At 38.5% G+C, this 14,733-nt stretch overlaps 1 protein-coding gene across 17 annotated transcripts in view; it reads left to right on the top strand.

Moving 5' to 3' along the window:
• The first annotated feature begins 11,341 nt into the window (after window positions 1–11,341).
• The window catches only part of dmd (dystrophin), a 419,464-nt gene continuing 416,072 nt past the window's right edge, over window positions 11,342–14,733 (top strand). For 13 of the 17 annotated variants that reach the window (XM_044188354.1, XM_044188358.1, XM_044188355.1 and 10 more), the window contains exon 1: window positions 11,343–11,644. In XM_044188354.1, coding sequence (XP_044044289.1) covers window positions 11,563–11,644 — 82 coding nt within the window. In that variant the 5' untranslated portion in view covers window positions 11,343–11,562. Of the gene's footprint in view, window positions 11,645–14,733 lie in introns of all 17 variants that reach the window. The other 4 variants (XM_044188364.1, XM_044188362.1, XM_044188369.1 and 1 more) reach the window with 2 other exon arrangements.

A 14,733-nucleotide genomic window follows, 5' to 3' on the forward strand; every position in this document is an offset into this window, starting at 1 on the left:
GCAATTTTAAAATTGGAAATTTTCACTGTCCGGACCCATGATTAGGATCTCATTTGAGTTTAGTCTTTAATTTCGAAATTCTGAGACATCCACGTACTGATGTTACAAAGGCAGTTTTGGAGGGATTACATTTTCTGAAAATGGTTTGCAGGGTCACAGCTTAGATAAAAGTCTTCGTAAAAGTGGAAATTGGTATTATGTCTACATATAAGATGACCTGAAGGAAGAAAGTAAATGGAAAAAAAGGACTGGGGACCAAGCATCGAGTTTTGAGGCACTCCACAGTGTGTACCTGTTTTGTACCTAGCATCAGCAATACCTACACCAGTGTAGGCCTAAACCAGTGCAGTACTACTATTATGCACAAAATCCACAATACTGGAAAAGTGTATATGTAAATGTACTAATACTAATATAGTATCCTGTTGTTGATTTTGGTGGAAATAGTCAATGAGTAAATAAGGGAGTGATTTTGGATGCATTCTAAGTGTTTTTAGAAATTTGGAATTTGCATTACATGTGTTGGTAAATGCATATGCATATGTATTGTAAAAGCAACATTTTAGAAAGTCAGAAATCACTATATAATCTAAAAAGGTACTTAACTCATAATAACAGGATTACTGTCAAGGACACAATCAGACAGTTGCCTAACTCCCAGTATGAGGAGTCGATGCATTATTGTGTGCATGTAAACATAGCCACTGAAGCTGACTATTTTTAAACTGGATCAGTTCAGGCCACATTTCATTAACACCAAACCGCTGTCTCCTTGTCTACAGTAAATGTCATGGATCAGCCCTGCACCCAGTGTGTGTAGATTTTGGTGGAAAACAAGCCGGGCATACATCTGTTGGCACAGGAAAAGCAAATGTCAATATCATCCAGTATCAAATGTCAGTATTAATGGATGCTGGTACACATATACTGTATACAAAAAGTAGGATTGTAGCTTACATCAAAGCATCACCACCTTACAGAAAAGATGATCTGATAATCACTGCTTTCATGTCCCAACAGGCTGATTTGAATTTATCTCATTTCCACTGTTTCCCCTGCCCTGAGGGTTTGGCTCTAATCGTCAGTTGTTTGGGTGATAGCCATGGATCCAATGCAATTTCTGGGTGTCAAAAAGGGTTAGAAGCAAATATTGTAACTAATATACTGATTTTAAATTCTAGATTGGGCGATAAAGCAGGTGATAGTTATTTTTTGCTTTCATTGTGTAAAAACCTAGTTATGTTTTCTCTCAGCTGAAGTGTAAAATCAACTTCTCCATGTGCTGAATTACTTTCCAAACCATGTAACCTTCATTATCCCTTCAGAACACATTCTGTAATTTCAAAAGTGCACAGGGAATGTAAAATAAGAATTCTCTGGCTGACATTTTGGAGACACAAGCGGTGTCTTGTCTGTACTCTCTATTGTCACATATTTACCGTGGAGCTGTCAAGCAACCATCACCCAAAAATAGGATTCAGGCTGCCTCCCTCGCCACCTTCACAAATGTAGAACTGTGCAGCCGCCACATGAATCATGCAGCTGACAGAAGTCCATTTATTTTATATAAACTGACACAATGATGTTTACCACAGACAAAATAATTTCTTCTGTTGTTGATGAGGAAAAGTTATATTTGTTTTTGGCACTTATGCCTGACACTACAACAGCAGTGCTTCTAAAATCAGTACATTCAAGTTTATTAATGACTGAGATCTGATGCGACTGGAAGAAGATATCGGTAATGCTTTAGATTACAGTCTGCATATTACAGTGTAAACATTTAGTATATACAGGGTATCAATAAAGTACCTACTGGGTACCTGTAACAGGATAAATATGCAAGTACAAGGGAAGAAGAATAGGTTAGGGAATTGGGGGTAACAACTTTTTGCTGTGGGTAACAAGGCAGTAAATAGGGGTCAAAAGGAGTAACACTACTGATATTGAAATTTGTTATGGTATCATTTATTTTGATATATTTACAAACAAATTGTAAAAACATTCTAAAGTAAAGTTTTTGAATACAGAGTACTTACCATTAGTAAAGGAATAGTTTGACATTTGCGAAATACGAGTAGAGTAGAGTAGATTGATAATGATGTTGATAAAAAGCTAGCCTGGTTCTTTCCGCATTACAAAATCCACCTACCAGCACCTCTATAGCTCACTAATTAACACTTTATATCTTGATTGTTTAATCCATACAGCAAGACTAGCTGTTTTCCCCTATTTCCAGTCTTTATGCTAAGCTAAGCTAAGCGGCTCTAATATATATACTGCCACTCACAACCAGACTTACAAAACAAACAGCATAATGAATAGTGTAGCGAAGTTTTTTTTTCTTTTTTTAACTAAGTAAATGTGGCAGACGTACTGTATTTGGCTCCTTTTCATGACTGCTAGCTATTTTAAAAGAGCATAGGCATAGCCCTGTAATTATTTTAAGCGTCTATAATAAATATCTTTTAATTGACCATGGATCACATGACTACTATATGTGTAATGTGAAAGGTGTCCCTCGTAGTGACGAACTCACAGATAATTATCACCTGATTCTGCAGTTTCCCTCGGCTCTACGGAGTGTTTTAGTGTCTTTCAGCTCATCGTTTAGGTTCACTCTCACCACTCTCGTCAGCTTCGTTTCCAGTAGCTGCAGGCAGCTGCTTTCAGTGAAAAAACCCACTGTACGCTACCTGCTCAGCACCAAACAACAGACAGACACAGCTAAGAGACTAGCTGGCGAACATAGCGGAGCATTTAGCAGCTAAAGAGCCAGATATTTTTCTCAGGAGTTGGTGGAAAACTAAACAGAGCCAAAAGGAGAGTGAATACTGGACTTACATTCATGGGTGTGTAAATAGACAGCTGACTGTTCGCCATATCAACTTAAAAGGTGACAGATAATATGGCAATGTTGTTGCCTCTAAATGGCTAAAAAATCAACTATAGTAATGCAGGTTTAAAATGTACTAGATAATTAAAAAGTGCTTTCAGTATGTTTTTTTCAAGGTAACCCCTAAACACAAATTTGTTATCCCCTTATTCCATGTACTTTTCCCCTTACTATACCTACCCCTGTACCCTATATGTACAAAATATTTACACTGTAATTTGCAGGCTGAAATGTAAAGCGTTACTAAAGATTACACTTGTGAGCAGGACAGGATGTGGTGGAGACTAAAGCCACTTAATCTCACATTACAAGCCTTTTCAGGCTGACATAAACTTCATGTTGTAAATTCACTGTGTATATTCTAGTAAGTAGTATTGAACTGATGGATGTTTTATGAAAGTACGGTCTTCTGAGGGGCAAAAAAATCCTAAACTTCAAATGGTAAATGGACTGTACTTGTATAGCACCTTTCTAGTCTTCCGACCACTCAAAGCGCTTCACACACACTACATGTCACATTCACACACTGATGGCAACTGCTCATCAGTCCAAAGAAACTAGCTAATCTTTCACACACACTCACCCACACCCACACCGAAGGCACAGCCTTTCAGTGTCTTGCCCAGGAACACTTCGACATGTGGACTGGGGGAAGCCAGGATTAAACCGCCGACCTACCAATTAGTGGACAACCTGCTCTACCGCTAAGCTACAGCCGCCCGATGCTCAATTATTTTATGTGGATTTTCTTTACATATAATGATTGGGTGTCACAGTTACTCATCTTTTTATTTAGCACTGAGTAACAACAGAAACAGTGCTCACTGTTAGGGCCATTATTCCATTAGTCATTCCAGCTATATGGGTCAGCGGGTGCTTTTCAGCATGTGACCCTGCTCTTCAGTGTTTTATCAGTTTGAAAGATGTCACAGCTTCACCGTGTTCAGTGGTGGGGCTCCAGTTAATCAGTGTTTACCTTTGTTGGGTCACCAGATTTTCTGTCAGGTCAGGACAAAGCACTTTGTGTCACCTGACTCAGTGTGTTGTTACTCCATGCAGGCAGAGTGAAACAGAAGTTCTTACGCAATAGAGAAGTGCTGTAATAGAGATCATCACCACCAGTATGATATTTGATATGGCCGCTACTGTATTTAATACTGTATTATCACAGCTTAGTGAGGATGTTTTTGCTACCTAGAAACTTCTATGTGCTTTGGTAGTGTTGAAGAGCCTTGGGCGCTAACACTTTAACAGACCTGGGTTAAAAAATACAAGAATAATTTCAAATATCCCCATATTAATTAATAGAAGGACTAAATAACAATTTAATACTTTAAAATGTTTTATCTTTTGTGCAGAATATTTGTCAGATTTGTCAGCAGCAACTCTGAAACTGATATAAAATATTTGATGTACTGAAAATGCTGTTGATTTACAGTGGTAGTCTGTTATTATAGCACCCTAACACATAAACACTATCTAAAGGAGATAAATCCCCTGCCAGATAGTTTCAGATCAAAGACTTACTGTTTTATTTCATCAGGCAGTTTAACATTGTGCAGCTGCTGTCTTTTATTCAAGATTCAAAGTGACGATAATATATTTAGATATATATATATATATACCCTAACTTCTCATGGCTGCAGCCTTCAGCAATGAGCAGATGCAGTTAAAGTTTCTGCGTTTTGATTCCTTAATTAGGAGCTGAAATCAGTGTCATGTCAGTTGTAATTATGAACTTGTGATGCTAAATGACAATGCAAATATGTTTGCACCAGTTTCAAAAATGACCTACATACATACAAGATTTTTAATGAAGCACTTCAATGTGGTTCTGGGTAAATAAGATTATTTGTGTTTGGCCCCTTAATGTAATTTCTGCAGGGAACTACATGAGCTTGGTGACATGCTACAAAAACACAACTGCCCTTTAATAGGTTATACTTGTGATTTGTGGACCCAGGGTGTCTGACCCGTGCTGGTTCCTTGTATGTTTTAGCCCAGGTCTGACTCGTAGTTATTAGCATTTATTTGGTTATAAACTTACTGATGAAAAGTAGACAAACAGACAGCTCTGTTTTATGCATCATTTCCCAGTAGACTGGAGAGAAACTCTGTCTAATGATGTGCATAGGGATTTAGGAGGTGTGTATGTACAGTATGTGTGTGTGAATGATAGAGGAAGAGTGTAAGTGTGTTTGACAGAGAGAGAAAAAGTGTGTGTGTGTGCATGTGTGTTGGCATGTTTTAGATGCCATTATAGAGATGTCAGTAATCAGCATTTATCTCTTTGTACGTTGGCACATTAAAGCACTGAACAGAATGTCTCTGTCTTAGTCTCATTTTGTTGTCATGTCTTCTTTCTTTAGTCATCTTTATTCAGTTCTAAAATGATTACTGTCATGCTTATTTCCCTTTCAGTATTATCTTATAGAACCAGAGATGTTGTTAGCTAAATTTAGCACAATATACACTACAATAATACACTGTAGTTTCCAGGTATGCTAGTTAAACTTGTCACATAGTGTGAGAGCATCCTGAAAAGAGAAAGCTACCACTAAGGTAAAATTAATCAAGTGCACCCAGGGGACTAACCAAGACTTAAAAATATACCTAGGTCTTTTTCATCATAAAAAAAGATGTATTCTTTTTTACCTTATTAATTTGGTAATCAATGCATTTTGAGGTGTAAATGCTATATGTATGCCTTTAGTTCAGTTGCACTGTCAATTTTTATGCCGATGATATCTTGTATGCCATCGGCTGTACTACAAACCAGGCTTTCCCAGGTTACATTCTGTGTTTGACGACCTCCATTTAATAATTTAAAGTATTGTTCTAAATTCTGAAAGACAAAAGACAAAATGTATGCATTTCACAACAATGGAAATCTAATTGATACAGTAAAGCTTTATAAATAGTTTACAGTAGGTAGCAGATTGTCCTACAAAACCATAGTTGAACACCTCGCCCAAAAACTAAAAATTCTAATTGGACTCTTATACCAGAACAGAGCTTGCTTCTCCTTTAATAATAATAAAAAAAACTACACAATCCACTATACTATCTACACTGGATTATGAACATATTCTGTATGCCCATGCTGTTAACACTACCCTTAAACCACTGGATACCATTTACCACAGATATTTAGAGTAATTTAACACTAGACATCACAGATGTGTTTGGGTGTAGTCAGAAGTGTTCTCTGTTGCACCTGTAACCACACCCAGCAGTAGTTATGTTTCCATCCAAATGTGCATTTGCAAAGTTTAACTGAATTTCCAGAAAATTGTCAAAAGAAATTGTGAATTAATGCACGTTTCCATCCACTACTGTTATGTGAATATTAGGAGTGGAGTGGAGCGTATCGAAATAAACAGTTTGTGGCTCCTCAACCGATGGAAAACAATGTAGAAAACATGATGGAAACATGGCATTTCTGTTTACAGTCTTCTCATGGCTCCACACAGATGTTTTTGTCTGCTGCTGTTTTTCATCTCTTCAGTGGAAGCTTGAGTGACAAATAAGTCGCATGCTTCATGTACGTCATGATTTATTCGCTAAGTCTGTTTCCAGTGCACTTTGTCACATTTTCTTTTAATCAATACATTAACTTTTCTACCTCAGTCAAGTGTAAAAACTTTTTTGTGATATGCCGTCTTTTGTTCCGAATTTCTGGTGTTTCCACACCGTTTTTTTACGTGCAAATTGAAAATGTGCATAAAAACAGGTGGATAGAAACGCACTTAGTGATGTCATGGCGTACTGACAAGCCCTGGTGTACACCTGTACATCACTGCAGCAAGGTGAAAAGTTAAGCCACTGATGTTCAGCAAAAACAAGATTTTCAGGGGGTAAGTTACTCATCAACATCTTATGTTGAGTTCAAAGTAAGCAACCAGAACACCAGATCACAGGGTAAGTTAGCTTTAAAAGTGGACTGAACTAGGACAGACTGGTTTCCAGTAACACGCACCTTACTACTGGAAAGAATACAAAACAAAATGAAGCTAGAGGGACTTTAAAGTTCTACTTACTGATATTGTTAGTAATATTTGTCAATGTATGTTATTTCATCTTAGGTCTCTCTTTTAAAATAGATTTTGATCTCAATGAGTTCCTGAATTAAAAAAACCTTAAATAAAGTTTAACTAGTTTTGACTTAAACTTGAGACCTTTGTGTTCTCAGTGATAGTTCTTGCCCTGAATGCTGTGAAACAACTAAATAAAAGCTTAATTCCTTATATCAGTATATAAAGGATTAATTCAGAAGAACCCAGATTCCTCCAGGAAGAGGACTACTTTTCTCTCAGAATCTGAATGAACACATTAGAGATTATACTGTATCTATTATAGTTTTTGACTAGTTTGCTCTCATGCCTGCCTCTTTAACAATCCTCCTGCCAATTAGGAGTTGTAGTGCCAATTACCAACATAAGGAAAGGCTCCATAGAGTAAGAGCAAACACTTGAGAAAAAAGGAACAGTTACTGTCTCCAACAAAATAACATATCAACATAATTTCAACATGTAGCCCCACAGAGGCCTGGATTTTGTTTATTTTTCACTGTGAAGGCAACTGTAAACAGCCTTTGAGTGACAAAAAGAGCCCAAGACGTGTTGTTCGAAGTAAAGTGGTTTATTATGGCTGCTGTGACAGGCACACTTCACTACCAGGAACATCAAGATCTCTGCAAGAGAGAAGACCTCATAAAGTTAAGTAATAGTTGGTTTTAATGCAGCAGTTCCCTGGAGCAGAAGCCTTTTTCCAAGAATCTGTAATGTCATAATGGGACATGTATTGCTCTTGTCACCTGACAATGACATTTTGAAACAATTGTGTTTTTTGACTGCTGATTGGCTAAATAATCCCAAATTAATTTGCCTCTGAAAGTAAAAACAGTGACTTCTTCACCTGCCCTCATTGCTCATTCACAAGAAAAAGCAGATACAGCACAGTTAGTGAGGAGAGTAAGAGCTAATTTTATAGCACAGCTGATAAACTGGAAACTCTGGCTCCAGCGGTGAAATGATTTCTCTGCCAACCCTACTGCTGCCAAAAACCTCCAGGAGCGTCGGAGGTCGGTTAAGGAGCAGCATGCCTTGTCAGCCTGGATTAGCTCTCATCAGTACGGTAAGTACACCTAACGTCTGCCACACTCAACATCTGTGTCATTTAGCTTCAGACTGACACACACAATCAGGGGGTGTCTAAATGATCTGACAATAACATGTAATAAATACTACACTGGATCATTTCTACTTCTCATGCTCCATTTAGTTTTTAAGAATTAACTGCAGCTCCTTTGTTGATTACTCAGCCCTGGAGAGATGTCTTCAGAAAACATCTTTCCAAGACTCACTGGCCTAGTTTACAGTAGAAATTCACACTGTACTCCCTAAACTGTGCTTATACTGGCCCCTGCTGTCCAGATTCTGCCACGACTACGTGGAGCCACTGATTGAGTGTGTCCCAAATCCATACAGATTCTCAGCAGGTTTTCTGCCTGTTCACACTAGAGAAATGAATAAATTAAGTATACTCAAACATGTTAGTATACAGACTAAAAAGTATACAGACACTCTTGTCCCAATATGCAATCCATAAAGGAAATGGAAGCCCTCACAGCTATAAAACATTTACATAAGTTGCAAAAGGTTGGAAAATCTCGGAAAACAAAAAATAAGTAATAAATCTTAACAAAAGACATTTTGCTTTTAAATGTGTAAAAAATAAATCAGTAACATTTTAGTTGACTATATGATTGTATTGTAAGACCCCTGGCAATGTAAATTATGTCTTCAATTTTTACTTTTAATGTTCTTTTGACTTTCGAAGAACTAGCATGTCTCTGTCTGTACATGCATTATAGAAATGTACATGTCTGTACATTTCTGTAATTGAAAGCAAAATCTAAAAGTGCAGTTTGATTGACGTCAAAGATATGTTGATTTGTATATAGTACATACTGTATACAGCTAGTATGTAGTATGGAATTGGGACACAGCAAGACTAATCTGAAAGGGAGTTTTGTGAGGCCTGTATTCTGTTTGATACTCATAAGCTGTAAAAATGTGAATGAGTGTGAAAAAATGACAAATGCTCTGCTTCTAGCCTAAAAAGCTCTGTTTCCCACTCATATTCAGTCCAATGGCTATCACTGAGGATAACAATGTGTGTGTGGATTTGTCTCTCTCAGTGGCAGGAAATGCACATGTTTGGCCCTGCTGTGAGTCTCTGTCAGATAGTGTTGTGGCACTCCCAGCTTTCAATAGCCTACTTTAATGCCATTTCAGTGTAGTTGATAGGAATTTTCTTGGGTGAACCCACATAATACAAAAACATTACAGCAACGCCAGGAGATAACGTAAGTAGGTTACACTTTCTTTGGATAGTCCGCTTACAAATAGTGTATAGAGTATTTGTAACATTTAAACAGCTTATTAGTTGAGATTCAACAATTCAACTGTTTCATAAATAAAACCGTTTTCTAGGTTTGGTTAGGTTTAGGCACAAAAAACATCTTGGTTAGGGTATATTCATGAATTGTCACATATGTTGATAATCTGTTAATCTACAAAGTGAAACAGTTGAAATGTTACAAATACTCTATAAACTATGTGTATGTGGACTAACCAAATAAAGTGTTACCCATAAGTACACTGAGACATAAAACGAGTTAGAAAATAAAACCTTTATCCATAAAAAACAATGAAAAAATGCTTTAAATAGGCATTCCTATATGGATGCACCACACCAGCACCACAAACCAACTATCAGAGTTGCTTAGAAACATGATTAAAGTCAGAGACCCCAGCTGTAAAACATGGTTAAATACAATGATTTTTCATATGCTTTATATCTGGTGTTGACAGTACTTATTATCCAGGACTACACTCCCAAATATGTCTATTTGAACCTCTCTTATTGGAGGCAAAGGAGAAATACAGGCCTACTGTATTTGTTCACGTATAGCCCCCATAACGTTTTCTGTCACCTTCATTAAATGTTCCCGCTCAGTTTGTGGCAAAGTGGAGAATTACCACCTACTTTTCTACATATTGGGTTTAATTAGTTCAGAAGAAAAGAAAAAGTATATATTTAAAGAGTAACTTATTAACACCCCCTGAAAATCTTGTTATTCCTGACCTCCTGTGATTTAACTTGTGCACTCCAGGACACAGTGATGTCACTGTTGGATGTGGTTACAGGTTCAACAGACTTGACACTTTCCACCAGTGGCCAGTGACAAACCGTTGAATTCGCAATTATTTTGACAAATTTCACAGCAGGTCCAAAGCAATGAGAAAATAAAGCCAATGTAAGCAAAACACAAGTGTTACTGTGAATTTAACGAGCTTACTTCATCTCAACATCACCAAGTGGAGCAGCTGAACAACACCCCCTCCCCCCAACCCACCCACACACACACACACACACACACACACACAGACTCTCCCTGTCCAGACAGCAGCCCCGGGCACCAGTAGGCGGCTGACTGGGATGCCAGTCAGTGCCGAGGTTTCTGTTTTTGGAACAGCTCATTCACTTACAGCACCCCCGCAGGCCTGTGAGTAGCCGGGAGATTGTGGCCCAGAGCAGCGCCTAGATCCATCATATCATCATCATATCTAATAATAGCAACTCTCCATTACAGTAAATCAAGTCCTACTTCTAAATAGCCGGGGAATCCAAAGTGGGTAGGCTATATCAGTTTATCAACAGATCTAATATTAGTAAGTCTGTAACTGCGCTGCCATCTAACCACAAAGAGCAGTGCGCTTTCCCACCGGAGAGGAACAGCAAAGAGACCTTTGCAACTGATTTTACATTTGAGTTTTTTTGTATTTACCTTTCATCTTTCATCCTTTTTTCCCTCGGAGATAAATACTATACAGGCCTTAAGTGATGTTTTGATTTAAACATTCAAAGACAACTCTTCTCTCCATTTGGAACGAAAAACAATCAGTCTGCTACACAGTAAATACGATTTTTAAACTTATTTCCTAATTTGCGGCTCTTGAATATCGAGGCTATCTTTTTCTAATTTAGAATAAAGTTTAGAACCCATCTTTCCGTACTGCTATAAACTCTGTGGCCCAAATCCGTGAACATCAAAGTAAGCAGTAACCTACTGAACTCATTTGGGTTAATCAGATTGAGGTTATGGGGGAAATCGTGATGCTTAAATATATATTTATTCACATTGGTTGTGGCCTGTCACGTGACCACTACCCACGGGAGGTCAAAGTTGACTCCATGATTGACTCACCTTAATATTTTGCAACTACATCATCGCCCGAGTGCGGAAATAAGCATCCACTGATGCGTCCGCTGGGTGTCGGGTTTTACGCATGGCGTCCGCCAAACGGACGGGGGCCCGCGGAGAGCCACCTCCTAGCATCCTACTATTTAGAGGTGGGAATGCCCCGATACCCAGCCCCCCCTCCCTGCACACCTGCTCCGCTCCGTCTGTCCCTGTCTGACAGACCGGCCGGTCCTCCTCCTCCTCCTGCCTTCGTCCTCCCCGTCTTCACCGGAGCTCGGTTCTGTGTGTCAATATCGTGAGCTCTACCTTTGCCCATTAGTTCTGGATTTGTACTTTGGGTCTCTTCCCCTCCTCCTCATAGCCTATAACTTTTACACCCGGTGCCCTGTTATCGATGGCGGAGGGTGTGCGCCCCGAGGACTACTGCGACGAGCCGGTGGAGGACGAGTTTGGTGAGATCATCAAGTGTCGCTCCGGTAGGAGATCAAAGCTTCCCTAGTGTGTGTGTGTGTGTGTGTGTGTGAGAGAGAGAGCCAGGGAGTGTGTGTGTTGCTGTATATTGATCTGCGCACGCGACAGAGACCATATGCTTGTGTATGTAATATTAAAGACCCCTCTGCCCACTGGTGCGAAAATATCCTGCGAGGATTCTCAATATCACTGATAACAAAAATAATCCCAAACTTTTCCATTATGCTGACAAGTGTCACAGCTGCAATATATCGATGCAAGAAGCAGTTGAAAACGCCAAAATATGAATTATGTGATATATTTTCTTATCTGTTCTCTTTTTGAGCACAACACCTTCCAAAGGCTCCATCTAGACTGTTTGGTGTAGATGTGATGGAGGAACTGGTTAAAGTGAGAGTGGTACACTTGCCTGTATGTGATTATGATAAAGTGTGATACACAGACTGAATGACCACACTGGTTCCATTTATTGTCAAAGCTTATAATTAAGTGTATATGTCTGATCTGACAAAGAACACTGCTGCGTCTGTTTTATGTTATTCCACATTGTTGTTTTTATGTATTTGGGGATTACGAGCAATTAAGACAAACAGCTGAATTTTATCACCTTTTTCATCTATGCTTTATACAGTACAGTGGTGCTGTTTGCACAATAGACCTCAGGGCTTTTCAAGACGGGTTAATTCACTATCAGTTTAATAAACTTCAAGTTGCAAGTAAAGTTTGAGGATCTTCAACGAGACAGGTTTAAAATAACCTTGATAACATCACCATGACACATCCGGAGTTATTTTCTCAGATTTTACAAAGCTCCTCCAGAGCCACAGAAGAAATTATATAACTGTTTTCACAGCCTGAGTAGTACTCCTCATGACAAGTAAACTGACCTTCATGTGTAAAATTGGTAGAGCGCCCCTTTAAGTATTTGAACACACTCCAACACAACATAACAATGCAATAACAATATAATAATCTTTTTGTAGAGCACTTTTCCAAAAACAAGCTACAAAGTGCTAAACATAAGGAGAAAAAAAAAACAATAATAAGATCAAATAAAATAATAAAATAAGGTTAAATAAGACTTTAGCTTTATGCAGCTGCTGTTAGTAGTACAATTTTTATCCAAGATTAAAAGTGACAGCACTACATTTTCATGCATAAAAATATACTGAGCAAAAAAATCATAATGTGTGAACTCAAACCAGGAGAGCCCAGAAAATAAAAGTAGTGTAACTTTTGCCAGTATGGGAAGACGTACTCAGATCCTTTATGTACCAAAACAACAGTGTAAAAATTCTCCATTACAAGTCCTGCATTCAAAATCTTACAGCAGACATTTTACTGTAGAACGCATACTTTTACTTTTCAAAACTTTAAGTACATTTTGCTGATAATTCATCTGTAATTTTACTTAAGTGACTGATATATTATATATATATAATATTATTAGATTGTTAATACTGATGCATCAATGTATAAGCAGCATTTTACTGTTGTAGCTGCTCGAGGTGGAGCTAGTTTTAACTACTTCATATACAGATAGTTAGTTTAGTCCAGTAGGCCCCAACCTAGTGGTCAGGCCCCTCCAAAGGGTCACAAGATAAATCTGAGGGGTCATTAATGATTAATGGATTAATGGGAGAGGAAATAAGAAACAATGTTCTGATAATGTGTGTGTATATATATACATGTATATATGTTCTGGACTTTTGTCTAATCTTTGCGTTTTTGTTAAATATTGGATAATTTGATATCTTTGGGCCTCAAACAGTTATTTATTCATTATAAACCATGTGAGAAGTTTAGAAGGGAAATGTCTCTTTGGTGGAGCTGCTAACAATAAGATATCTGAATCCAGACACTGTTTCTGTATAAGGGGGTCACAAGCCAAAAAGGTTGAGAACCACTTGTTTAATCTTTAACAGTGCATTGTATATTTAACCGATCATATGTTCATCTGAAAAGTAACTATAGCTGTCAAATAAATGTAGTGGAGTAAAAAATACAACATTTCCCTCTAAAATGTAGTGAAGTAGCAATAGCATAAAATGGAAATACTCAAGAAAAGTACCTCAAAATTTACAGTACAGTACTTAGTTACTTTCCTCCACTGACTTCATCACAGAACATGAAGGGATGCAATGTAAAACATTGTAGAGGCTGCCACTCCCTTTGATGTGATGATCTTGTTTTCTAAAGCTATTTATATCTTGTGTATTTAATTCACACAAAACTTCCCCTTTACTGTCCTTTTAACCCCTGAACAATCCTGTGCCCATGGACCAACACTCTGCAGTGAGTTAGTTTAGCCCAGGCCTCGCCTTGCTGCATTTAAAGTCAACAGTGCAATCATTTGTAGAACTAAATTGGGACTAAATTGTTTCCAGGCTAACTTGCCACCTAGCCCAACCCAGGGCTAAAAATGTTCTGGGTGAAAGTGTTTGTGTGATGTGTGACCATGACACTGACTCCTGACTTGCTGCGTGCTGAGGCCGCAGAGGTTTTATTTCCTGTTATAGTGCTTGTAAATACCGGAGGACCACCCAGGTCCACTGGGTGGTGAGACACAGAGTCAAACAGACTAACTGAGACAGACAGGTGGACAGTAGGGTCAAGATTTTTTTTATACAAACAGGGACTGGGACAGGTCATCTCCCCCCTCTGCTTCCTCAGGACATGAATTTCCTCTTGTCTGTCTGTCTGTGTAAATAGCTTTTTTCCTTGACTGACCTGCCTGCTTAAATAAAGCTTCAATGAATAAATAAAGCCCCTTCTCTCTCTCTCTCTCTCTCTCTCTCTCTCTCACACACACACACACACACACATTTCTCTTGTCTCTGTGTGTGTCTCTCGCCTACTCCCTCACGGTACAGCTGGTGGGTCATCTCATGCTGGAAATAGCGGTCAGCTGGCCTGACGGATGGCTGGTGTGCGGTGTCAGATAGCCCAGTTTGGGAGGTTGCCATGCCCCTCCCTCCTCTCTATCTTCTCTTTCTATCTCTCACTGTCCTTTTCCAACTTCCCTCTTTCCTCTTCCATTGCTTTCAATTTTTCCACACTCTCTCTCTGTCTACCAATCTATTTACATCTCCCT

The sequence above is a fragment of the Siniperca chuatsi genome, linkage group LG24 (assembly GCF_020085105.1).
Source record: "Siniperca chuatsi isolate FFG_IHB_CAS linkage group LG24, ASM2008510v1, whole genome shotgun sequence".
Taxonomy (NCBI): Eukaryota; Metazoa; Chordata; class Actinopteri; order Centrarchiformes; family Sinipercidae; genus Siniperca; species Siniperca chuatsi.